Genomic DNA, 25,246 nt, shown 5'->3' with positions numbered 1-25,246 from the left:
AAAGACAAATGTGTTTATGTATACACAGTAAATGCGTAAATGCATTTAGCAATAAAGAAAATGGATTTTGAATTTTGAAACACTGGATTTTGTTGTTTCCACACACATTGATACTTTCCTGATGTATTACTATGTTTAGCCTGTGTTCTGCACCTCTCTTTTGCCAACCGTCTCTGGAGGAGGGGAGCCCTCACTGAATTGCTCCTCCCAGGGTTTCTCCCATTTTTTCTCCTCTAGTGAGTTTTTCTGGGAGTTTTTCCTTGTCTTCCTTGATGGTTGAGGTTGGCTGAGTGGCAGTTCTATGGACGTATGTGAAGCCATCTGTGACATTGCTTGTAAAAAGGTCCATACAAATACTGTACATTTGATTAGAAAATATTACAGTAATCAAGCGGAGCTGGTTCATGCAGGAGACGTGAGACATAGCGCGTCACTAGCAACTCATCATATCACGCAGTCGGGGCACACCTTCCTAACAGGGCGGGGTTTATAGCAGGGTATCCCGGCATATGAAATGTGCGACACAGACGTCAGTCATCCTGCTGCCTCCACCCTTGGTTCTGTGTTTCCTTTCGTAGGGGGAATGCGTCGCTGCTCTCTGCTCGGATGTCGAGACGGTGTCTCCGCTGGGTGCGGCAGGGAGCCGATGCAAGCAGAACCATAATGCCAAATTCAAGTATTACAATACTGTATTGTATCGTGTGCAATAAAGTATCAAGCAAATACACTACTGAGTCCTCCTGCCTGAACAATCACAACTTAGTACTGTCAACAAAGAGCAAAGAAAAAACTGGGTTAAAACCCTCTGGTGTGCTGGATCCAGCCTTGAAAACACTCCACACCTATGTCACCACAGGCCAATTCTATTGCCTGTAGGAGATTTACCCTGGTATATGAGTTTCGGTCATAGACCTTCCACCGCCATACAGAGAAAAACTCTTCAATTGGTTACACATCCCTAATAGATCAATAATTTATCATCCCAGGTCCAACTTGTCATGCTCCAGATCTGAACTCCACAACAACATCTAGGACGACGCTAAAGGTCCTGTTGGTCCAGACCCCACACTAAGTGTGGAGCGCACCAGCTTATGCCTAGACATGACCCTAACTTGAACCTGAGCATCTGCCTGCAGCCTGACCTGGAGTTCTACTGTCTCTTCTCTTATCCAGGCTGGTTCTTGTGATATATGTGACTCTTAGTTTCATGCAAATTCAGCCTATTAAACTTTCTAAGAGGCAGCATTAGCCAACCCAGCAGCTGTGTGTTTGGTTAGTTCTGATGACTAATTAAATTCAGGAGCTGTTTGAAGATGTAAAACTCGGGCAGACAGCTGCATAAACTAGATGGCAGACTGTTGGAACAGTAGTCAAAGTCACCATGAATCTGTCATAATAAAGCCTGTAAGTGGGGTGTCTGTCATCCATTTTGTTAAGGTGATCTAAGTGTGTTTCTAACACAGCTGTAATATCTATGGTTGTAACAACAGTGACACAGGAGTGCTGAGTTACAACAGTGGTGTGATAGTATGAGGGTGGAGGAAAAAGAGAGAACAGCTAAGAAGAGGAGGGAGGGTCAGTTGTTACAGAACAGATGAGAAGAAGGAGGGCCATAGAACTGCTGGTGAAAGAGGGTGGAGCTTGACAGCCAAAAGCATAACCTTAGACAATGTTTGCAGTTTTTCACAATTGCTAAAACACATTTCTTGAAACTGTCACCCATTTTCTCAAAACTGTAAACAGAAAACTAAATCTTCCAAATTACATTTACGAAACCTCTGACTCTTCTGGCAAAATCAAACATTCGCCCCTAAACCATTTACATAACCTGTGCTCAAAATCCAACATTGCTTTCAGATCATAAACACAGCAAATCAATATATACTGTAGCAATTGTGAAAAACCGTAAACACTATGGAGCAATCATTATAAACAACACAACAAAATGGAGAACACAGCATCCAGGGCATGTAGTTACATGTAAAGACTAATGTGTTTATGTATACCCAGTAAATGCATTTAGCAATAAAGAAAATACTACAGTAACCATCACAACTTACTGTAGTACTGTCAACAAAGAATAAATAAAACAGGGTTAAAACCCTCTGGTGTGCTGGAGCCAGCCTTGAAAACACTCCACACCTATGTCACCACAGGACAATTCCATTCCCTGTAGGAGATTTACCCTGGTATATGAGTTTTGGTCATAGACCTTCCACCGCCACGCAGAGAAAAACTCTTCAATTGGATTGTGAAAAGGGCTGTATGGTGGAAGGCAAACATTTACAGTAAAAATTGCTGGTTGAAGTTGAACTATTCTCATATACGGACACCACAGTGAAAGCTGACATTGTCCTCAAAACTGTAATTGACACACAAGCAGGTGTGAGTTCTTCACAGCAGGGTGCAGGAAGCAGAACGGTGGTGCTGGGGGAGAGCGTCTCTACTGTCTAACTGAGTCTTCTCTCTTTTCTTTCGATTGCTTTCTTCTCTTCTGCTCTCTGCTTCTGCTCTCAACTTTATTCTTTTTTCCTCTGCGTGTGGTCACACAACAAACACAGCCCCACATTATTCATGCACCAGTTACAGACTCTCCCACTGCGAGCAGACCTCATACAGAGGGATAAAAGCATTATGCATCATCCACAAACCTCCATCTCATGCACTTTGAAAACAATTGGTTCCCATGTGTTTGATCCTCGTTCCAGTGTATTTTCTGACATTTTATGTCAGTCTTGATTTCATTTGTATTTAATTTCTTTCAAAATTGCTTGATCCTGTTTTCAATCAGAATGAGCTTTTATTAAACAGTTTACAGTCCCAAATTGGAACAGAAATTTTCAAAAACAAAAATGTATGTACTGCCTTCAAACAGCTTCAGACTCCAAATGACTACAATGAAGCAGAAAGTTTCTCAACAACATGAATACCCATAAACAAAAGGCTTCTATATATTTTTCTATATATTCATACTGTATGTACAGTATGTCTACATATGTTTCAATATAAAGAATGTAGACAAATATTTTGTATGTAGACATACAAAATAGGTTGTTGTATTGTATGTGTACATATTTTGTTTGTCAAAATATGTTTGCAATTTATAAGACAAACTCTAATCACAACACAGACCTCCTGGGAAAACTGTAATCACTTGTCATTTCATACTGCTCTCTCAGTCTCAAGGAGACATGAGGTCTTCCTGACACCGGGGTTTACAGAAAGAGAAAAACACCAGTTTGCAAAGGTGTTAAAACCATGCACACAGCATGTGTGATTCATCTCCAAACCAGAATGAGCCAGATTTCAAACGACCCCACACAGATGCACACTTCCTCAATGCCCCTCCTACCCCACCCGCCATCCAGGCTGGTTTCTATGCAAGCTTGTTGTAATCTGGTTCCTCAAGGGCTGCTGGATCATATGACGCTCGGTGGAGGAGGTATTCAGGTGAAGAGATGCTGTCTCTGGGGCTCCTGGGGTTTACACTGGTCCTATCAGCCTCTACTGTCACACCAGCAGGTACAGTTGGAAGGTTGCCTTATTTTATACTATCTTATTGTGGGGCTCCCCTATCTACAGTTTGGTTCTCACATAGCAGGCTAGTCTGGCTCTCTTCTCACACACACCATCCCCAGTAGAGGTGGTTGGATGTGACAGAACCCCAGACCTCAGCCTCCTTTTTGGTCTTGTGGTACAGTGGATGCTTCTGTTTCCAGATGTCCTTTCCTCTTGTCCCTCATGTCCCAGAATGCTTGGCGGTGTCCATTGTAGGAGGCCAGGAAGTCAAGCCTCCTTACATACCCTGGATGGCGTCTGTGCAGGTCAACGGGTTTCACGCTTGTGGAGGAATCCTGGTGAAGGAACAGTGGGTTCTCACAGCGGCGCACTGCCCAGGGTGGGTTCCTTGGCTCACGATCCTGACAACCTTTAAATAGTTACCATTGTTACGTTAGAACTACTTTAGACTTATGAGACAGTAACATGTCCAATGAAGTGGACGGCAGATGTACGGTGTACAGAAGTACATGAAGCTACCTGGAGGTACACTGAGGTTCTTCCATGGACTCACAATATAGTATCTGTGTTCTAATCTCCATTGTGATATATTGTAAATGTTGCTGCAGGGGAGAGGACTCCAGGCAGGTTGTGACGGTGGTCCTGGGAGCCCACGCTCTGGACCAGCTGGAGGGGACAACTCGTGTGGGCATGGCCAGGAGCTTCAGACCAAACACCTTTAGCAGAACAACCTTCGCGGATGACATCATGCTGATCAAGGTAGAAGAATCCATTCCGTGCGATCGAGCCAAGTGTATTTGTAGTTGTACTCGAAGTAATGAAGGAATGAGGTTATTTGGTGAGCGGGATCTTCTCTGAGCTCGGCCGACCCCCCGGGATAGCAGGTGCTCTCTTCCTGCTGAGCCTCTCTCCGTTCATTTCACTCTGACTCCAACCCTGTCTGTCCCCACCACAGCTGCACACCAAGGTGAAACCAAAGAAGAAGCGCATTGAGGTGAAACAGCTCTCTCGGTCTGGGAAAGACGTGGCCACGGGCACCAGGTGCCAGGTGTACGGCTGGGGCACGATGAGCGCCCAGGGCTCTGAGATATCAAATCATCTGAGATGGGCCGAGGTGAAGGTATGGCCTCTATATGTCTTTTCAAATCAGAACTGTTGACATATTATCATTATTATTTTGTCATTTCAACAGTCGGCATCAATAAAGAGTATGCCTGGTGAATGTCAAAATACACTTCAGAGAAAAATGAATGACCGGAAGTTGATGTGTCTGTCAAGTGGAGGACGTGTGTGTTATGGTGTGTGTACACATGGCGTGTGTGTGTGGGATCGTTGTCAGGTGGAAGACCGAGAGCTGTGTACCTGCTATTACAACAACAAGCCAATCATCAACCAGGACATGCTGTGTGCTGGGAACAAGAAAATAGAAGCCGATGCCTGCAAGGTATTTAACCTGACTCAATCAATATGGTGGCGAACATGTTTCAATGTATTTATTGCAAACTGCTCTTCCAAACATCTTTACACTTGACACTGCCTGTCCTTGAGTCCTGTGCATTACATCTGCCAAATCACATGTAATTACGTAAACTTCATACAGTGGCCAGTTCTCAAGATAATTGAGCCACAGACAGACACACAGACACACAGACACTAACACACACATACACACAGACACTAACTCACACAGACACACAGACACTAACACACACAGACACTAACACACACAGACACACAGACACACAGACACTAACACACAGACACAAAGACACACAGACACTAACACACACAGACACACAGACACTAACACACAGACACACAGACACTAACACACACAGACACACAGACACTAACACACAGACACACAGACACTAACACACACAGACACACTAACACACAGACAGATTCCTGCCTTTATAGTTAGATTTCACCTTCATATAATGCCCGCTCTCACGATAATCAAACCACAGACACAAACACACACAGATTCCTGGCTTTATTTATAGTTAGATGTTGCATGTGCTGCTGATGTTTGATTGTATGGGTGTGTGTGTGTGTACGTTTGAATGTGTATGTGTCTTCAGGGGGACTCTGGTGGGCCTTTGGAGTGTAATAAAGTCCTGGTGGGTGTGGTCTCCGGGGGAAATGGCTGTGGGAACCCTAAGAAGCCAGGGGTTTACACCCGCCTCTCTCAGCGGCACCTGGCCTGGGCCAACAACATCATCAAGAGAGAAACCAACTCCACTCTCTGGAATGGCCTGTAAACCATCCTGGGCGCACTTGATTTAAATGTCCTGTATACCATTGACTTACAGTCAACATCAGTGTACATTACTATTTACAAATAAAGGGTCAATACAGTTTTTACAGTGCAACAGTGTATCGATTTCCGAAGTGTCAATTGTGAGTTCAAATCAAACAGACCTCAAATAATACTTTCAAGTGCAAACACATACACACGTTACACACTCAGAGAACATGAAGCTAATCTTCAATCAAAACACCCGACTATGGAGAGACTGATATCATATCTTCTACAGCTAGTTTCACATCACATACATACCAGATCTTGTGATTGTGAAACTACACAGACATACACACACACCTACACACACACACCTACACACACACACACACACACACACACACACACACACACACACACACACACACACACACACACACACACACACACACACAAGCGCACACACTTGCACACATACACACAAACCACAGATGCTGATTTTTGATCTGAAGCAACATGCAGTTTCCACTTTTATTGATGTACATTTCCCTCCTCGGGTGAGATCCACAACCATGGAGAATGCAAATTACACACAGACTTGAGGTAACAGTCAAAGAATTCACGATGAAAGCTGAAACCTTGAAATGTCAGCTGACTGCAGCCTCGGCAGAGAGGCTTTTACAATGACTGGAGATCCATGTGAGTCTTGTTGTGTGTGTGTGTGTGTTTGTGTGTGTGTGTGTGTGTATGTATGTCTTGGCAGAGGAGGCTTCAATCAGCCAGAGTGCAGAAGCCATGTTCTGACATCTAAACCAATAAGACTTGAGCTAGGCAATGGCTGATTGTTCAGCAGACAGCCCCTCATCACAACACTCAGCCCTGAGGGATGCCTCAATCTTCAACACCCCCACTAACAGCTCTGCACGGGCTATACATGTCACAGAAGTAGCACTTAGTCTCTACGGAATCAAAAATCTTCCCCCACAAACACACACTGGGACAATGTACTGTATGAGAACAACTGGCGCCCTCTACTGGTCCACAAAGACTCACTCACTCTGAATGACATCCTGCAGCAGTGCTCCATTCGCTGATGGTCTACCGTGGAGAATAGATGATTAGAGCTATCTGTGAACAGTTGCACAGTGAGATAGAACTATGATCCCAGACACCTGCTGCTCCTCTCAGTCATCCAGGGTTGTTCTGCCTAGGGGAGAAGAATGTCTGTGTTAAGAACACAACCAGCAGTGTTGCCTTCCTCTTACATCATGAAAGAGACGATTCATGGAGGCAGCCTGGGACACCCTGCCCACTGCAGCTTGTATCCGATTCACAGCTCTCTCCTGGGGCATCCACCCTGCACTAGGAGGTTGCATCCTAGCACACTAGCCTGCCCCATCATGAAACCTGAGTATGCATACAAGCATACTCGCCTACTCCACCCTGGACCACAAGGTTGCATACAAGCATACTCGCCCACTCCACCCTGGACCACAAGGTTGCATACAAGCATACTCGCCCACTCCACCCTGGACCACAAGGTTGCATACAAACATACTCGCCCACTCCACCCTGGACCACAAGGTTGCATACAAGCATACTCGCCCACTCCACCCTGGACCACAAGGTTGCATACAAGCATACTCGCCTACTTCACCCTGGACCACAAGGTTGCATACAAGCATACTCGCCCACTCCACCCTGGACCACAAGGTTGCATACAAGCATACTCGCCCACTCCACCCTGGACCACAAGGTTGCATACAAGCATACTCGCCCACTCCACCCTGGACCACAAGGTTGCATACAAGCATACTCGCCCACTCCACCCTGGACCACGAGGTTACATACAAGCATACTCGCCTACTCCACCCTGGACCACAAGGTTGCATACAAGCATACTCGCCTACTCCACCCTGGACCACAAGGTTGCATACAAGCATACTCGCCTACTCCACCCTGGACCACAAAGTTACATACAAGCATACTCGCCTACTCCACCCTGGACCACAAGGTTGCATACAAGCATACTTGCCTACTTCACCCTGGACCACAAGGTTGCATACAAGCATACTCGCCCACTCCACCCTGGACCACAAGGTTGCATACAAGCATACTCGCCCACTCCACCCTGGACCACAAGGTTGCATACAAGCATACTCGCCCACTCCACCCTGGACCACAAGGTTGCATACAAGCATACTCGCCCACTCCACCCTGGACCACAAGGTTGCATACAAGCATACTCGCCTACTCCACCCTGGACCACGAGGTTGCATACAAGCATACTCGCCTACTCCACCCTGGACCACAAGGTTGCATACAAGCATACTCGCCTACTCCACCCTGGACCACAAGGTTGCATACAAGCATACTCGCCTACTCCACCCTGGACCACGAGGTTGCATACAAGCATACTCGCCTACTCCACCCTGGACCACAAGGTTGCATACAAGCATACTCGCCTACTCCACCCTGGACCACAAGGTTGCATACAAGCATACTCGCCTACTCCACCCTGGACCACAAGGTTGCATACAAGCATACTCGCCCACTCCACCCTGGACCACAAGGTTGCATACAAGCATACTTGCCTACTCCACCCTGGACCACAAGGTTGCATACAAGCATACTCGCCCACTCCACCCTGGACCACAAGGTTGCATACAAGCATACTCGCCTACTTCACCCTGGACCACAAGGTTGCATACAAGCATACTCGCCTACTTCACCCTGGACCACAAGGTTGCATACAAGCATACTCGCCTACTTCACCCTGGACCACAAGGTTGCATACAAGCATACTCGCCTACTTCACCCTGGACCACAAGGTTGCATACAAGCATACTCGCCTACTTCACCCTGGACCACAAGGTTGCATACAAGCATACTCGCCTACTTCACCCTGGACCACAAGGTTGCATACAAGCATACTCGCCCACTCCACCCTGGACCACAAGGTTGCATACAAGCATACTCGCCTACTTCACCCTGGACCACAAGGTTGCATACAAGCATACTTGCCTACTCCACCCTGGACCACAAGGTTACATACAAGCATACTCGCCTACTCCACCCTGGACCACGAGGTTGCATAATGGCACACAAGCCTCTTTCACCCTGGACCATGAGGCTACCTACTAGCATAAGACTATGCTAGCCTCCTGTTTATGCAGTAATCGTCCATCAAAGAGCCCTTATCAAACACCAAGAGTACATATGTGGGATATTTCCATACATATAGAGATACATCCATCCATGCTGATGTTGAGAAACATCTCGTCCTAAATGAGTTGTTTGAACATCTTGAATTGAACATTTCACCTGAGGTGTTACCGGTATGCTGCTAATGCAAGGCTTACCGTCCATCAGTATACACCCTCTTCACAGTGTGTGTTCTGGTGAAAATACCCTGTTATTAGAGGTGTTCTGGAGTCTCCTCTGACAGACAGACATGTCAGAGGACTCTGTATGACCAGGCTGTTACCACCATGATTCATCTGAATTTCACACAGCCAATGTTTCCAATTTCACAGCTATGTGTTCCAGCCTCAGCCTCCAGCTTTAGTCTTAACCTCAGCTACAGCATTTGGCATCTAACTCTCAGCCCCAGCCTTAGCCACCACCCCAGCCCCAGCCTTAGTCACAACCTCCAGCCCCAGCCCCAGCCTTAGCCACCACCCCAGCCCCAGCCTTAGTCACAACCTCCAGCCCCAGCCACAGCCTTAGTCACAACCTCCAGCCCCAGCCACAGCCTTAGCCACCACCCCAGCTCCACAGCAACACACAGGTCCGAGCTTGCAGAGAGGGTGACTTTGCCAAAAGGTGTCATGAAGTAACAACACAGCTGCAGACACATACTGCCTCATTAAATGATAATAAACGTACTTCTCATAAATGTTCCTTAGTGAGATGGAGAACTGTACCACGTGTTAGGATCTGGATATGTTTGGCAATTACTTTGATCGTGCTGTATTGTGTCATACTCAGACATAACGCGAAAGTCGTCACAGGCCTGAAACTTCACTGGGGCGCATATGGGAACCAGATACCAGACATCCCAACCTGCAGAGAATCACTTCCGGGAGGTGCCCCCCCCCCCCCCCCCCCATGCAATCAGGACGCGCAATATGCACCTATCTCTACCAGAAATGACAATTGGACAGTCTCTCGCTCGCTCGAAATACAAAATCCCCGATTTTTGTGAGATTGTATAGCATTTGCGGGCGTCAGGGAGACGCTATTGAAATGCGGGAGACTCCCGGACCTTCCGGGAGACTTGGGATGTCTGAGATACAGCCAAGCTTCGATGTATTCATGTAACATCAATTAATTATGTGATTTGAGCGAAATGTCCCTTCAGAGAACACACAACATGAACGGAGAGAGAGCGATCACGGGAGCAGTGGAGGAATGACGTCATTCTTTCAACAAGGGAAACAATCCGGGAGCGAGCTCCCGAGTTCCCGAGCGAGCGACAGGCACTTGAATAGCCCAACTTTTAATGTATTCAGGCCGGGCCAGGCCACTAACATACATCGAGATACTGGAGTTTATCCGCAATTACTCCGTTTCTATTCATTGGTACTTGCACTTAAGCTTTCAGTAACGGCGGTTAATTCCGCCAACAAGGTTTGGTATCAATCAAGCTCAGCATATTTCTCTTTGAGTCCAACTTTGTAAGGGGTAAGTGTACAATGCCTTTGTATTCACAAACTTCATGTCGGCGATTTTGGTTGATAGGCGTTATTGTTACAGTGAGCTGTATCAATATTCCAGTTATTTTACTCCCAGGATCCCAGCAATGACAAGAACGGAGTGATTTGAAAGCAGCCGACCGCTGCGACAACCGTGCATTGTTAAACGGCAGTAATCACGTAGCACACACTCACCCACAGTTAACTGATGTCTTTTTTTGGCGTCCATGGCTGGAATTTTCTAACAACTCGTCTGTAGTTCCGAGCAGAGTTCATGTTTCTTTATTAATGACAATGTCAGCGTTAGTAAAAGTGTGCAGGAGTAGGCTACTCTTCTCGGCGGTAACAGTCCCGTCACGGAGAAGTAGCAATCCAAGAACTGCTTTTCGATTGTGTTGGCCTTAGCAGGTTTCTTTTACGAGCATTTTTGTAGCGCAATGGAAATAAAATGATATGAAGTACAACAAACATATCTATCCAGCCCGACCTAACCTATACATATGAATAATTATGCTCTCGACTAATAACCCAGGTCCCCGTATCTTGGCCATCACCAGCTTGCTCTATTGTGGTCTGGGTAAGTCTCCATTCAAGGTTTACTAATGTAGTGCTGTCTCTTCTGGTCTGTTCCCCAGGCTCTCCTCGACCTCTGGGAGACTGCATGGACCAGGCCAACCATGAAGAGCCTCAAAGCCAAGTTCAGAAAGAGTGATGTAAGGAACTTTTACTGAGTTTGTTGTTAGTTTGTGTACGTGTGTGTTTGTGTGTGTATCAGGGAGATGGTTTAATTTGAGAGTTTGGGGGTTGCATTTGATTGTGGTGGGATGTTTGTTGTTGTGGTGATGTTGGAGGGCTACTGTGTACAGGTGACGCTCATTCATTGATTGGTTCATTTATTCCTTTCATGCTGAAAGCAGAGCCTACTGACAAACAGACTGTCATTCTCCAGTATGGGATCTGTGATTTGCTTTTGTTGAGTCATACAGACAGGAGTTGGGCTGTCTGGGAATCATACTGGATGGGAGGGACTGTTCATGTTGGAAGTCAGGTCAGGCAGGCAGACTTACCACAGGAAGTGACACGCCTGCAAGTCGGTTAGCCCTACCACAGGAAATGACGCGCTCGCAGTGGTGACTGTGGCCATAATCATACAGCTGCTGTTGTGGGTGAGGAGGAGGAAGAGTTGTATCATAATGATAAAAGGTCAAAGTGAAAGGAGGATGAGGAAGAATGAATGTGGATGATGAAGAATGTCATAATGAGTAAGAAGAAGAATGTATTGGGAGTGTAATGATGATTATGTAGAATGTAATGATGAGCAATAGTGTAATGATGATAATGAAGAATGTAATGACAGCAGTAGTAGTGTTAGAGGAGTTTCTTGTGCATAATACAGCTATACTATAACGGTAGCTTATTACTGAAATACAGACAGAGGCAACATAGTATGTGGGAGTTCTTAAAGTGAGGGTTGCCTAGAGACGCTATCCTTTTCTTTCGAAAGCTGACTCATACACACACACACTCGTTGTGTGTCATTTCAGATATTGACCATGGTGGGCATGTTCCATAGAATCTGTCAATCAGCTCCCCAGTCTACAATGTGTGTTTGGGGAGGGGGGGGGGGGGCGGTGCATGCTTTCAACCTCATACTACACAGGGCTTTTTATAAAATAATCAAGATCCGCTGAGAGAAAATATCCTCCTGAATCTATTTTAAGTCTGTGTGTCAGTGGTCATGGGGTTGGAATTCACCCCCTTCGCCAGGGTCTCATTCTTTAAGGCGAGGAGAGACTTGGAATGCCAGTATAAATAGTTTGATGAAGTCAGACGTTGGCCCAGCAGCTCTTGTACTGTAAGGGTGGTTGGGCTGTGTGAGCCAGGAGGACTGTGATGTTAGCAGTCTGACATTTACATTTAGCAGACGCTGTTATGCAGAGCGACTTACAGTAAGTACAGGGACATTCCCCCCGAGGCAAGTAGGGTGAAGTGCCTTGCCCAAGGACACAACATAATTTTGCATGGCTAGGAATTGAACCAGAAACCTTCTGAGGAACAGCCCGATTCCCTAACCACTCAGCTATCTGACTCCCACAAAGAGCAGGATCCACCGCAGGTTTCTCAAGCACACACCAGAGGATGAGTTTGAGTTTCAGAGAGAGATTCTATACCAGCACGTTGGCGATATCAGGGCTCCAGACTAACTTTTTTTACTAGGAGCACAGTAGCCCCTGACTGAAAATTTTAGGAGCACAAGCTGAAAATTTTGGGGCACACCTTATATTAACCTGCAATGCAATTATTAATGTCACTAGAGAGGGTACAATTCAGTTGCAATTTTAGACCCTTTTTAGGGGTCGCCAAGCACCCCTAAATTTCATCTCAGTACCCCTAAAAATAATAATAATAAAAAAATATATATATATTGTTTTATCATTTGATGCTGGTAGTTCATGAAGAAAGGGACATCCTTATTTTTTTCATTCATTCAATATTTTGCATAATAATACATAAATGTATGAATTGTTATCCAGTGAAATTAGGGATTTATATTAGCAAAGGGGTTTAGCACTTTTGCAAGGCACTGTATTCATGTCACATTCTCATTGGGGGCTGAGGCCCCCCTAAAGGTCTGATCCTAGAATCGCCCCTGGTACAATATATGGGTAAATTGTGGGGTGTGCTTGCATCGGTTGCAGATTTTTACAGACATTTTTACAACTGATATACAGCGACGCACCACATAAGTTTGAGTTTAAATGCATTATTTAATGTGACATTACATACTGCAAGTCTTAGCTAAATGTATGACACACTTTTCGATCAGTCCTCCGACACCACGACACGATACTTGCTGAGTATAACAGCGCAACAGCGCAAACACAGGCAGGGATACAGTAGCAACGCTAGTGCTAATAAGTATTTAGCTGCTCAGCTCCATGACGCCGGGTAAGAAGGGCTTGTGAAACTGCTCACCAAAAGAACGAAGGGGAACCCACTTGTTTTGCAGATTAAGACTAGCTACGATACTAATGCTGAGGACTCGCTGATATCAAATTTGATTTTTGATTTTCAAAAAACTGGTCGCAAAATGCGACCATTTGGTCGCAGTCTGGAGCCCTTGATATGTCCACTGGGCCATACTCACTCTCCTACAGCCCTCTCACCATCCCTGTTCCCTATACCTCCCACCTTCACTCTGTGTCATGGTGTTTGGCAGCCCAGACATTAATCCCCTCAGTACTTCACCAGGAAACTAGCCTGACAGCCAGCACAGTGCAGCCACCCAGCCAGCAAGCCAGTCAGCCAATAAGCAAGCACTGGCTCCATGAAGAGTGTTCGAACATGCCTCTAGACCTTGTGTGTGTGTGTGTGTTTGTGTGTACAAATGCAAATACTCTTCAGCTCAGACACAGTGGCCTATAGGCTATTGTTCTGGAACCTGTGAGGTTGTGCTAAACACTTTAGAGGCCACCAGGCTGGCCTCTAATGCGTATGCTCAGATGGGATTAGAACCCATTACAACCCTGTTATTTCTGGTCTCATTGGCCTGCTGCAGGAGGCACAAATAGGGACTTGACCTGCTGGCAGGACTCAGATAGAACCGGCTCATGTATGGCTGTGGCTGTATTGACAGGGTCAGATAGAACCGTCTCATTTATGGCTGTCAGATAGAACCGTCTCATTTATGGCTGTCAGATAGAACCGGCTCATGTCTTGCTGTGGCTGTATTGACAGGGTCAGATAGAACCGGCTCATTTATGGCTGTCAGATAGAACCGGCTCATGTCTTGCTGTGGCTGTATTGACAGGGTCAGATGCAGGCATGGTGGGTTTAGACCAGTCTTGAACATAAACGTAATAAACCCTCAAGGAAGACAAGAAAACACCAACCAGGAAAGGTCAGGGAGAAAAATGGAAGAAACATTGGGAGGAGCAATTCAATGAGGGATCTCCAGAGATTTTAGATTGTAGATTTGGTTGAGATATCCCATAAAGAATGTGAAAAGGGAGATGCCAGCAGGGTTCAGAGCAGGATGATCAATGTTGTTATTGTTGTAGGGGATCAACAGCAGGTAACTGCTGCAACTGTGCCAGTTTGTTCCTTTACACAAGGAGAGTTATTCTGTGTGTGTGTGAGAGTCTGTGTGTGTGTGGTGCGAGAAGAGTGAGAAATGGTGTGGACCACAGGAGAAGAGAGAGAGCGAGGATAGAGAGTTGGTGCTACAGTCTTCCTAGTGTGTCTGTGGCCACTAGCCAAGCACATTCCCAGAAAACAGCTTACACTGGCTTCCTTGCAAACACCAATCAGAAACCATCCTATGTTGTCTGCCTTGCATTCACCAATCGGAACCCAGCTTACGTTGTCGGTCCCGCGCTCACGAATAAGAAATCTGTTTTCTGTCTGCCCGGGACTCATCAATCAAAAACCTACTCACATTGTCTGCCCTGCACTCACCAATCAGAAACCTGCTTACATTGTCTGCCCTGCACTCACCAATCAGAAACCTGCTTACATTGTCTGCCCTGCACTCACCAATCAGAAACCTGCTTACATTGTCTGCCCTGAACTCACCAATACTGTAGTCCAGTCCCTGTCTTCTGTCTACTCTGCTTCTAGTGCCTGTGTGTCTATTGTTCTATAATTCTATACATGCCCTGCTACCCAGCTGAGATCAGACGGATTACACGGGGCATGTTCCATCACACACGCACCACAACCCCCCAGACTGCAGACTGTGCGTCTGATTCATGTGTGTGCTGGATTATCCACCCATCTCTTCCCAAACACACAGCTGTCTTAATGGCTTACAGAGATCTCCCCCCCCCCACACACATAACACTGTCTCTCTCTCTACCATCTCTCTTTCTGATCTTCCTGGCATCTCTCTCTCTTTCTCCCCTCTCTCTCTTTCCCTCTCTGTCTCTCTCCATCCCTTTCCTTCAACTTGCTGGCTGTCTGCCCTGTTACAGATTGATTGTTGGGGGCAGGGTGCGGTGGAGTGTCTGTGTGTCGGGAGGGGGGTGGGGGCCGTAAACCAGCAACATCAGGCAGAGATTAATATTGGGGGTTGTTCATGGGGGGACCTCCCAATCCAACCCAGGCAGATAGTTACTAAAGCCATCTGTGTCTCAAATCACTGGCCTGAGTTCTATGTTAATGTGTTACTGTATCTCTGTGATCACCAGGCTGAGACTGCATGTTACCGTATCTTGACATTTATATTACTGTAATCACTACTCGGTTTAAGAGGATTTCACTGGAGGAGATTGTGATGAGTGCTGTCTGAGAAGTTACTGCATGTTCATGTGCAGTGATGGCATCTTACCTCCACCACCTCCACCCCCTACTAGGCCTGGCCTGATTTAATCTGGTCTTTTCTGGCCATGTCTGGTCTGGTTTTGAATGGCCTGGCCTGAGCTGGTGTGTTCTGGTACAGGTTAGTTGGATGGCCTGGCCTGAGCTGGTGTGTTCTGGTACAGGTTAGTTGGATGGCCTGGCCTGAGCTGGTGTGTTCTGGTACAGGTTAGTTGGATGGCCTGGCCTGAGCTGGTGTGTTCTGGTACAGGTTAGTTGGATGGCCTGGCCTGAGCTGGTGTGTTCTGGTACAGGTTAGTTGGATGGCCTGGCCTGAGCTGGTGTGTTCTGGTACAGGTTAGTTGGATGGCCTGGCCTGAGCTGGTGTGTTCTGGTACAGGTTAGTTGGATGGCCTGGCCTGATCTGGTGTGTTCTGGTACAGGTTAGTTGGATGGCCTGGCCTGATCTGGTGTGTTCTGGTACAGGTTAGTTGGATGGCCTGGTGTAATAAGAAGCAGATGAAAACCAGCTGGGCTGTTTGGCAGCTGCCTGGTTGCAGGGTGCTGTCGGTCTGTCCAGTTCAACCAGGCTCAGTTACACGGCAGGCCTGTCCAGGAAGCAGAGCAGGAGGTCCAGTACCAAGGTCAACCTACAGCTCCAACTCTCTTCATCTCCTCCCAGGACTTATGTTCTGTAGTTCTCCATGCGTGTGTGTGTGTGTGAGAGGGAGAGGAATATGTGTTTTCCTTGCTGGCGTTCCTCGACAGACTCCTCCCCTTTTGGGGTCCGCTGCACTGTTGTGTATTTATAGACCAGGAAATGCTATTGGTGTAAGAGGAAGTGTAAAACGTAAGTAATTTCTAATGAAGGCATCAGACCTCCCGCTGTATGCTGCCCCTGTGTCTGGACCTGTCTGCTCCCATCAGCACACTAGACACTGCTCCAAGGACCTAATATGTAAGTGAAGTTAGCTGACCGTAGCGATGCGAGACCCTAATTCAACTGAATATTCTGTCAGTGAATTACAGGTCCGCCCGCTGTCCTTCTGAAACTCACATTGTTACAGGAATAATTCCTCATGATAGGAAACACAGACACACTGTTAGAGTTGTGGATAATGTGCAGCGAGAAGTTATAGTTTATGTGCTAGATGAACTCAGTTGAAGGTTTTCACCGATGCCTTTATGTCTTCAGTCTTTATTACAACAGTAAAAATGATAAACCGCATTGTTTTACCATGTTGATAGAGCTCATCAAGACCTTTTTAAAATGATATATATAAAACTCATTTTTGCCAAATGTCACTTACGCCCCTCTTGCTCCAAACCCTGGTCATATGAAATGTCTAGACTGGATAGCTCTCCGGTTTACATTAAATTTACATTTAGTCATTTAGCAGACGCTTTTATCCAAAGCGACTTACATGAGAGAGCTTTACAAAAAGTGCATAGGTCACTGTCACTGATCATAAACAATGAGATAGCCCCAAAAACATTGTGGGTAGCCAAAACATGAAGCATGCATTTTGAAAAGCAAATAAGTGCCAACGGGTGGAACCAGAAGAACATGTAGTTAAACAAATTTCAATTAAACAACATGATCCTCTAAAGTGCTCGAGTGTACCTGGAGGAAAGCAAGCGACAATAATATAATTCACAGCGAGTAAAAGCAGTTAAATCAGTTCCAACTAACCAACAAGTGCAGCGAGTCCCTCAATAAGTATCAATGTTTTCCTGGAGGAAATACACTAACATCTGATCCAACACATCTTTCTTAAGTACCGTTAAGTATCTTTCTTAAGTACCGTTGTGGTTTAGATGCGGAAAGAACCAGGGACACAGAGAGACCGCAGTCTGATGGCTCCTGCTGGGCAGGACGTGTTTTCGGGTGCTGTTGTGTTGTTCTGGTGCTGTGTTGTGTTGTGTCGTAGCATACTAGTCTGGATCTCTGATATAAACCATATGGTGTGACTGGAACCCTGAAACTCCTTATTATGGGATGTGTCTCAAGAGTCTGGGTAAACAAGAGTCAACTGGAGAAGACCTAAGCGCATTCAGCTGTTGCTGGGCAGAGTGTGTTCTTTTTATTTAATCCTGCATATCAATTTTACTGAATAGATAAGAGACCAGTGAAAGGTATGAATGTGTTTGTGTACTAGTGTGAGCAGTGTGTATGTATTGCAACATGTGCACACACACACACACACACACACACACACACACACACACTAGCCCATCCAACTTTCCCATTGTCACAACTATCTATTTATTGAGCCAAAGCAATTAGGTCTGCAGTGTGTTGTTGTCCTCGGGAAATAGCCTGCAGTGTGTAGCGTCATGCTGAGCAATGGGGCTCCACTTTCTCTGCTTGTCTTGACCACTCAGTTTCTCATCCCACCAAAAGTGAGTTGATGAATGCACTGTCATGAATTTCCCCCCCTATGTGTGTCTGTCAGTCTGTCTGTCTGTCTGTGTCTGCCTCCCTTTATCTCTGCCTCCCTGCCTGCCTCACCGCAGCCCTCTCATCACTCATGCCTCCTTGTCTGTGTGTCTGCCTTCCTTTCTTTCTGCATGGATCCCTGTTTGTCTGTTTGTCTGTCTCTCTGTCTACAAGACTCTCGCAACAGCAACACGCATGCATACTGCATCATCGTGGATCTGCTTCCCAGTGAAAGGGATTTAAACAAAGCAGACGCCGTCGACATTGTGTTGGTTAAGGAAGAGGAGCTCTGTGTGTGTGTGTGTGCTTGTTTCTTGGTTGGAAATGCGAGGTCGGACAGGAAACGCACAGACACAAGTCTGGCAACACATGAGAGTCCCGGTGATTCATATCTGTTTTCTTTACAGTCCCTCTTCTCCAAGCCTTTTGCTGATTTAGTTGCTTTTTAAAATGGAAGTTGAAAGGGGCTGAGATTCGAGATTTCGAAAGATAACATCCCATTAGACTGTTGATAGCTGTTACACCATAGTTTCATCATGACTCAGTCCTGAGCCATATCACAGGAGAATATTTGAATTGATACTGGTTTTGTGAAAACGCTTCCAAAATAACATCATAACATGTAAACTGTAGACCCCCCCCATGTCTTTCACTCTCTCTCACTCTCTCTGCGCTAACCAGCCCCAGCTATCTCTCTTTCCCTCTCCTCTCTCCCTCTCTCCTTCCTTTTCCCTGGAGGAAGGCTAGTTTCAGATAAGTCTTTTGTGTTTATGTAGTCAGCAGGGTGGAGTGTGTTTGTTCCCCGTCTGTCTCTACACTCATACTCATTAGGGCGCACAGCCTACTAGATAACACCAATTTCTTCCTGTTTGTCAGGAAGCTAATATCTCATCAGCTCAGCTGTCTCCATCAAGCTCGTGCTCCATCACACGATGACCGGAGCTGTCGGGTCGAGTCCCACGCCGTCCTTCTCCACAGTCTCTTAGAAACTAGAGCAACAGCATTCCGCTCCATTTAAACCTGTCCAGTAATACAACTCTTAACGTCCTGCCTGTCAGCCAGGCTCTGCTGTGGTATTGGACATGCCTGTATAGTGCCTCCTATGGGGTTAGCCTACCTCCCAGTGCTACTGTTGTCTTTGCGCTAGCTCGCTAGCGGGGCCAGCTACTTTGACACAGTGTTGTGTACGTTAGATGGGTTACCTAGCTCTTGCATTATGGGCCGCTAACATATGAGGCTGCAGTTCTTCGGGCTCTGTGTCTGCTAATCTCTAATCCCTGTTTACTCAACACTCTCCCTGTCAACACATGCACCCGTCGTCCCAAGCCTGCCTCACTAATCTGTCTCTCACCAACTCTCTCTCTTTCAAGTTCTCCGTCTCGCTAACCTCTCTCTCTGTCTCTCTAACCTCTCTCTCCGTCTCTCTAACCTCTCTCTCTGTCTCTCTTCTTTCCATCTCTCTCTAACTTTTCTTTTTCTCTTTAAACTCTCTTCCTCTCTCGGACCTCTCTCCTGCTCAATCCCTCTCTCTTTCTGACTATGTGTAACTAAGTCACTTGATATTTCTAACTTTGCGCTAACCTCTCTGTGTGTTGCAGTGCTGGTATCAGTGGTCTGGCTATTCCAGGCTCCAAACCACCACTCTGCAGAGTCCTATTACCCTGCCTGCCAAACATAGTCACACATCAACCTCTCACACCTTACTCATCTACTTTCTCTGGCCTGTGTGTGTGTGTGAGAGAGAGAGAGAGTGCGTGTGTGTGTGTGTGAGAGAGCTTGTGTGTGTGTGTACTGGAGGTCACCAGGTGCACGTCCACACTCCACAGTGTTATAATGCTGTAGGCAGGGAGGCACTTGGGCTGCTGCAGCAGGAGCATACAGTACAGGAGCACCAGCATGCTTGAGTCTCCAGTGTGTGTCTCAGTCATACATCACTATCTGCAGACAAGCCTTTATTGGTGGGGGTTTATAACGAGGTCATGAAATGGACCATAATCGCTCCCTCGGGACGAGGAAGTATTCTCTCTGAAATATGAATCCCTTTGTCCACATGAGGGACTAGGCTGTTCTAGCCTAAGGCTGGGCGAGAGATTGTCTGTAGTTAAACCTCCATGCCACAAGTCATTACCGTGACCATGGCCCATGACGACGGAGGGCTGTGTTCCTGAGTGGATCAGATTCCACCCCACTTTTGTTTGGAGGATGACAATGTGCGTTACTGTGTGAAACCCGCTGCTTGGAACATCAGGCACATGGCTCCCGTCTCCCATGGAAACCACTTAATGTGGAGATGTGTGTAGGAGTACAGGACGCCCTTGCAACACTGGTAGATGGATGGAGCATATTACCAGTAAGAAGCCCCTGTCATAACTGGAAAGCCCTGAAATAAATACAACTTAAAATTACTTAGATTTTCTCTCCTTTTCTCTCTCCTTGGGCTCTTTGTTCCCTTCATCCCACCCCCCCCCTCTCTTTTCCCTGCCTTTATCTCTCCTCTACCCATCTCCTCCCCCATCCCCATCTCTCGGGCTCATCTGATTCTCTCCATCCCGTCCTCTCCCCCCTCTTCCCCCTGTTTGCCCTCCCCCCTCCCAGGCCCATGAGTGGAATAAGAATGACGAGCGTTTGCTGGCTGCAGTGGAACACGGGGAGGTGGACAAAGTCGCCGCCTTGCTGGCCAAGAAGGGGGCTAGCGCTGTCAAGCTGGACAGTGAGGGGAAGTCTGCGTGAGTATTGACAATGGGATTGGACGCCTCCTCTGTCTTCCACAGAAACACTAGTGGGTTACCCAGCACCATGTCTGTTAACATGAGTGCAAGGCCAGTTGAAGTCCTCTCTCTATCGCTCTCTCTCGCTCTTTCTCTCTCTCTCTGGACATTGTTAATGTTTGACCTCTTTGACTGCTGAAACACGACACCACTGACCTACATAGACTCACTGGTCCTTACATGCGCCCCCCACATCCACACACACGCATGCAGTTACATACACACATGCATATATCTATGCACACACAATGTTGTTGATGTTGTGGTTGTGGTCTCCAGCCTCCATGTTGCTGTGACACGGGGCCAGATTGAGTGTCTGTCTGTCCTCCTGGCCCATGGAGCAGACCTGTCCGTCACAGATGCCTCAGGTCTGAACCACCCCTGCAACTACATCACCCACAATGCACCACCAGTAGCCTAGTCCACGGCTGACTTGTCTTGGTGTTTAGGTGAAGCATTATCATCTGTGGTGCTTCTTTCACAGGTTTGACACTGGTAACATTTAGGCTAGTAGGTTAAGATTCACATTACCCATACTGCATCTGCCTGCTGCGGTCTTGTGTGTAGTCCTAGCAGGGCTATATGTAACCAGGTTTCTGCTGCAGGTCTGAGTGCTCTACACCTAGCTGCCAAACACAATCATCAGGAGTGTGCCAAGAAGCTGGTCCAGGTAGAGAGAGAGAGAGAGAGAGAGTGTGTGTGTGTGTGTGTGTGTGTGCGTGGGCCTTAATTGACTGACTGTAATAACTCCAGACGCACAGGCACCCTGGTGAGGTCTCCCTGTGGGCTAATGAAGTGTCTGCATGTGTGTTGCAGAGTAAATGTGCCGTTGATACTGTGGACGCCTCAGGAAGAACTGCCCTCCATCACGCAGGTAAGAGCAGTAACGAGGACCCTGAGTGTTGTTCCACAGTGCAGTGTTTCCTCTAGGAATTTTTTTATATGTTCTAAATGACATAAATGCTGCCAATTAATAATTGACGTAACAACGTATTGTAAATGGTCAGTAGCCTATCGATTAAGGTAGTGTACATGCTTTCGAGTAGGCTGTCTGCTTCATTTGATCTTGATATGCTAAGCATTCTGTAGCAAATGATAACAATAAACCCACTATTTATTAATTAAAACTACTTCAGCATAATAATGCACTTAAAATACAAATGTGAGCAAAGGCAACAATCGCTATCGAATCAACAGACATGTGCAATTTAGCTAGCAGGGGAAGAATACAAACAACGAAAATCACCAGTTAACTTAATTTAAATTAGCAAGAACTATAGACTAATACAATAACAGGCTTAAATGAACTGACAACATAAGTTATACGACTTACAGTTCTCAAGGACGCACACACGCAATCTCAACTGCGGTGTGAAGCGCGTGTCCGTGCAATTCTCCGACATGCACTCTAACAATCACTGCTGATAGATGGCTTAAAATTTTGCACAGCCTGATTTCTGATACCGTGGCGGCAGAAATGTTGCCGTGGCAGGCCGCCATGACAATTCAACAAAGAGGAAACACTGCAGTGTGAGTGTGTGTGTGTCCTGTAGGAACAGACTCACTGACCTTCTCCTTTGCCCTCAGCTGCCAGTGGGAGTGCTCCAGTTGCCCTGCTGTTGTGTGAACACAAGAGCCCTGTCAGTCTACAAGATGCTGTATGTGATACGTTACTGATGGAATGTGCCCGAGCGCTACCTTTCCGTGTGTGAGAATGTGTGTGTCTCTGCGGGCCTGTCTGTGTGCTCGCGTTAGAGTCGATATGCGTGTTGTGGGAATGGAGGCTTTTAGGACGTCAATCCATACCTGTGGTTTTTCTGTTTTACACACACGCAAACACACGCACACACACACACACACACAGTAGCACATTTACATGCTTGTGAATGTGATGCCTTTGTTTTAACCAGTGGAATTAAGTGCAGCCAAGGGCTATATAAATATACATGAATGTCTGGGAGGAGTTTCGCAGTGTGGTTGGTTACTGGCTGTGTTTGAACAACTGTCTCTGTCTGTCTGTCTCCTCATCCCCCACCCCAGCCCTCTTCTCTATTCTGCTCTTCTCTATTCCTTTTTCATCTCCACTGTCCTCGTCTGCTAGTTTGAATTCTTCAAACTGTGAGGCTAGGAAACCACTGGGAAATGACACACAACACGAACCACCCAAAACAGAAAGTCTCCTCGGCAACCGTGTGGGTGTTTGTCTGGTGGAACACAGTGGAGCCCAGGCTGGCAAAACATGTACAGAGGCCCTTCCAAACCATGTAGCAGATCTTTATGTTCTGGTGTGTGCATCTGTGTGTACTTGTGTGTGTTCTCCACAGCGTGTTACTCATTGGTCCAGACCCTCTGTGGTCGACAGTACTGGTAACCACGGCTGTTTCACCAGGAACAGCCATCTCACACCCTTTGCCAGAGCTCTTACCACACAGAGGCTGTACTCAGTCTAGCCTGCTCTCACCTGTCCATCATCACGTCACCATGTCGAATGTTGGGTTATGGTCTGAAGCTGGGTGGGTGTGTGTGAAGCTCGTGGTAACTGCTGGAATGTCCCACGGGCCTGGGGTTGAATCTGTCACTGTGGTGATACAGCCATGCCTTTTTAGGACATGGAGGGTTCTATTAAAACAGCGTGTCACTTCCTGTACCCAGAGGTGTGAGTAGGGGGACCAGGCTTCCTGCTTTACTGCAGGACTGCAAAACCTTTGGATCCCGCATCCCATAGCATTAAGACGATATCTTCCATTTTGATTTTTCTCTGGTTTTCAAAAGTCGAACCGCTTCAGGAGAGACTCTTTCTGCCAATGTTATAGGCCCAACAGGCAAAATTGCGAGTTACCAGAAAGTCACAAATGATGCAGATTACATGATGCTTTTGTACTAACACAGAGAACGCAGCACAAAGTATTGCAGCTAGAACATAAACTACTTCTAACTTGTGAAGACGCTGCAACTCCATTATCAGCTAGGTTTATTTTCTTTGCAGTCTTTACAAGGTTTCAAAGTTCCTTCCTCTTGTCTTTCTCCCCCACTCTCTCTCCCCCAACTCTCTCCCTCCACCCATCTCTCTCTCCCTCTCTGTTTCTCTATCTCTCTCCCTTCCCTCGTCTCCCTCTCCCCCTCTCTCTCTTGAGGGCTCGTTATTGGTCTCTGACGTTGCTGTCTAACGTGTGTGTGTGTGTGTGTGTGCGTGCAGGAGGGTCTCAGTCCCTTGCTGTTGTCGGCCAGACACGCTCATGCTGACGTGTGCAGCGTCCTGCTGGACTGGGGGGCCGACATCAACACATGTGACCACAACGGCAGGTAGGGACTCGTCACACCGGCGTGCACAAACACTCGACGGTGGTAATCGATGATGGTGACGATCATGCTGCGTGTGTGTGTGTCCCACAGGACTGCAGTGATGCTGGCTAGTGAGTCCAGCAGTGGTTCGGCCGTTGAGGTTCTGGTCCAGAGAGGGGCGGACCTGCGTGCTGTGGACTCACTGGGTCATGATGTCATGCACTACGCCAAGCTGTCTGGGAGCAGCCATGTTAAATCTCTGCTCACTGCTGCCCTGCACACACACTCCGAACCAGGTGAGAAACACACACTAAAGGCCTGCTCACACCAAGGACGATAACGAAAACTATCACTGTAACTATATTTGCTTGTCACTATTTGATTTGCTTCTCCGCAAAGTCATCTGCCATTTCAAATATGCGAGCGCTTTAAATTCGGATGGATTCTGATTGGTTGTCAAAGTTTTAGAATTCATCAGCTGGAGATTTTTTTTTTTTTTTTTTTTTTTTTTTAAGTGATCCCAAAGATTTTGTTCCGCTATATAGTTGTCGTTGTGGTGTGGACCTATTCTTCTCAATATTAAGCAATTCTTAAAACGATATCTTTTTGGTTCCAGTTCTCGTTCTCGTCCTCCTTGTGAACGGGTCTTTACACTGAACCACACAAAACGAGACAAGCTTATATCGAGTTGGAGTGAGATTGGACAGCGAGATGGTATGGCAACTAGAGAACAGTCTAATTTTAGCACACACTGGCATTTTCTCAAGGAGAGAAGTAGGTGAGAGAGAGAGAGAGAGAGAGAGAGAGAGAGAGAGAGAGAGAGAGAGAGAGAGAGAGAGAGAGAGAGAGAGAGAGAGAGAGAGAGAGAGAGAGAGAGAGAGTGGGATGAAGAGCCAGAGAGTGCGTTTAGAAATGGCCTTGATGAGACAACCTGTCTCCCCCTCCTCTGCTACCCTCTCTACATGTTCCATCTGAGGGTGTTGGAGAGCTGAATTAG

At 46.7% G+C, this 25,246-nt stretch overlaps 2 protein-coding genes across 2 annotated transcripts; both read left to right on the top strand.

The window, feature by feature from the left end:
- Positions 1-3,413: 3,413 nt before the first annotated feature.
- On the top strand, positions 3,414-5,872 carry LOC134033829 (granzyme K-like). Its single transcript, XM_062478110.1, has 6 exons — positions 3,414-3,522; positions 3,751-3,898; positions 4,128-4,278; positions 4,475-4,639; positions 4,859-4,963; positions 5,604-5,872. The coding sequence occupies exons 1-6, from the start codon at positions 3,459-3,461 to the stop codon at positions 5,781-5,783; spliced, it is 813 nt and encodes a 270-aa protein (XP_062334094.1). The 5' UTR covers positions 3,414-3,458; the 3' UTR covers positions 5,784-5,872.
- A 4,246-nt stretch (positions 5,873-10,118) lies between these two features.
- rai14 (retinoic acid induced 14) lies at positions 10,119-24,589 on the top strand. Its single transcript, XM_062478165.1, has 9 exons — positions 10,119-10,450; positions 11,097-11,174; positions 20,795-20,925; positions 21,247-21,335; positions 21,573-21,637; positions 21,784-21,841; positions 22,555-22,625; positions 24,164-24,270; positions 24,361-24,589. The coding sequence occupies exons 2-9, from the start codon at positions 11,139-11,141 to the stop codon at positions 24,587-24,589; spliced, it is 786 nt and encodes a 261-aa protein (XP_062334149.1). The 5' UTR covers positions 10,119-10,450; positions 11,097-11,138.
- The last annotated feature ends 657 nt before the right edge of the window (positions 24,590-25,246 follow it).

The sequence above is a fragment of the Osmerus eperlanus genome, chromosome 14, assembly GCF_963692335.1.
Source record: "Osmerus eperlanus chromosome 14, fOsmEpe2.1, whole genome shotgun sequence".
In the NCBI taxonomy this organism is placed as follows: domain Eukaryota; kingdom Metazoa; phylum Chordata; class Actinopteri; order Osmeriformes; family Osmeridae; genus Osmerus; species Osmerus eperlanus.
Note: the sequence above shows the minus strand (reverse complement) of the source record. Positions and strands in the feature narration are given on the sequence as shown.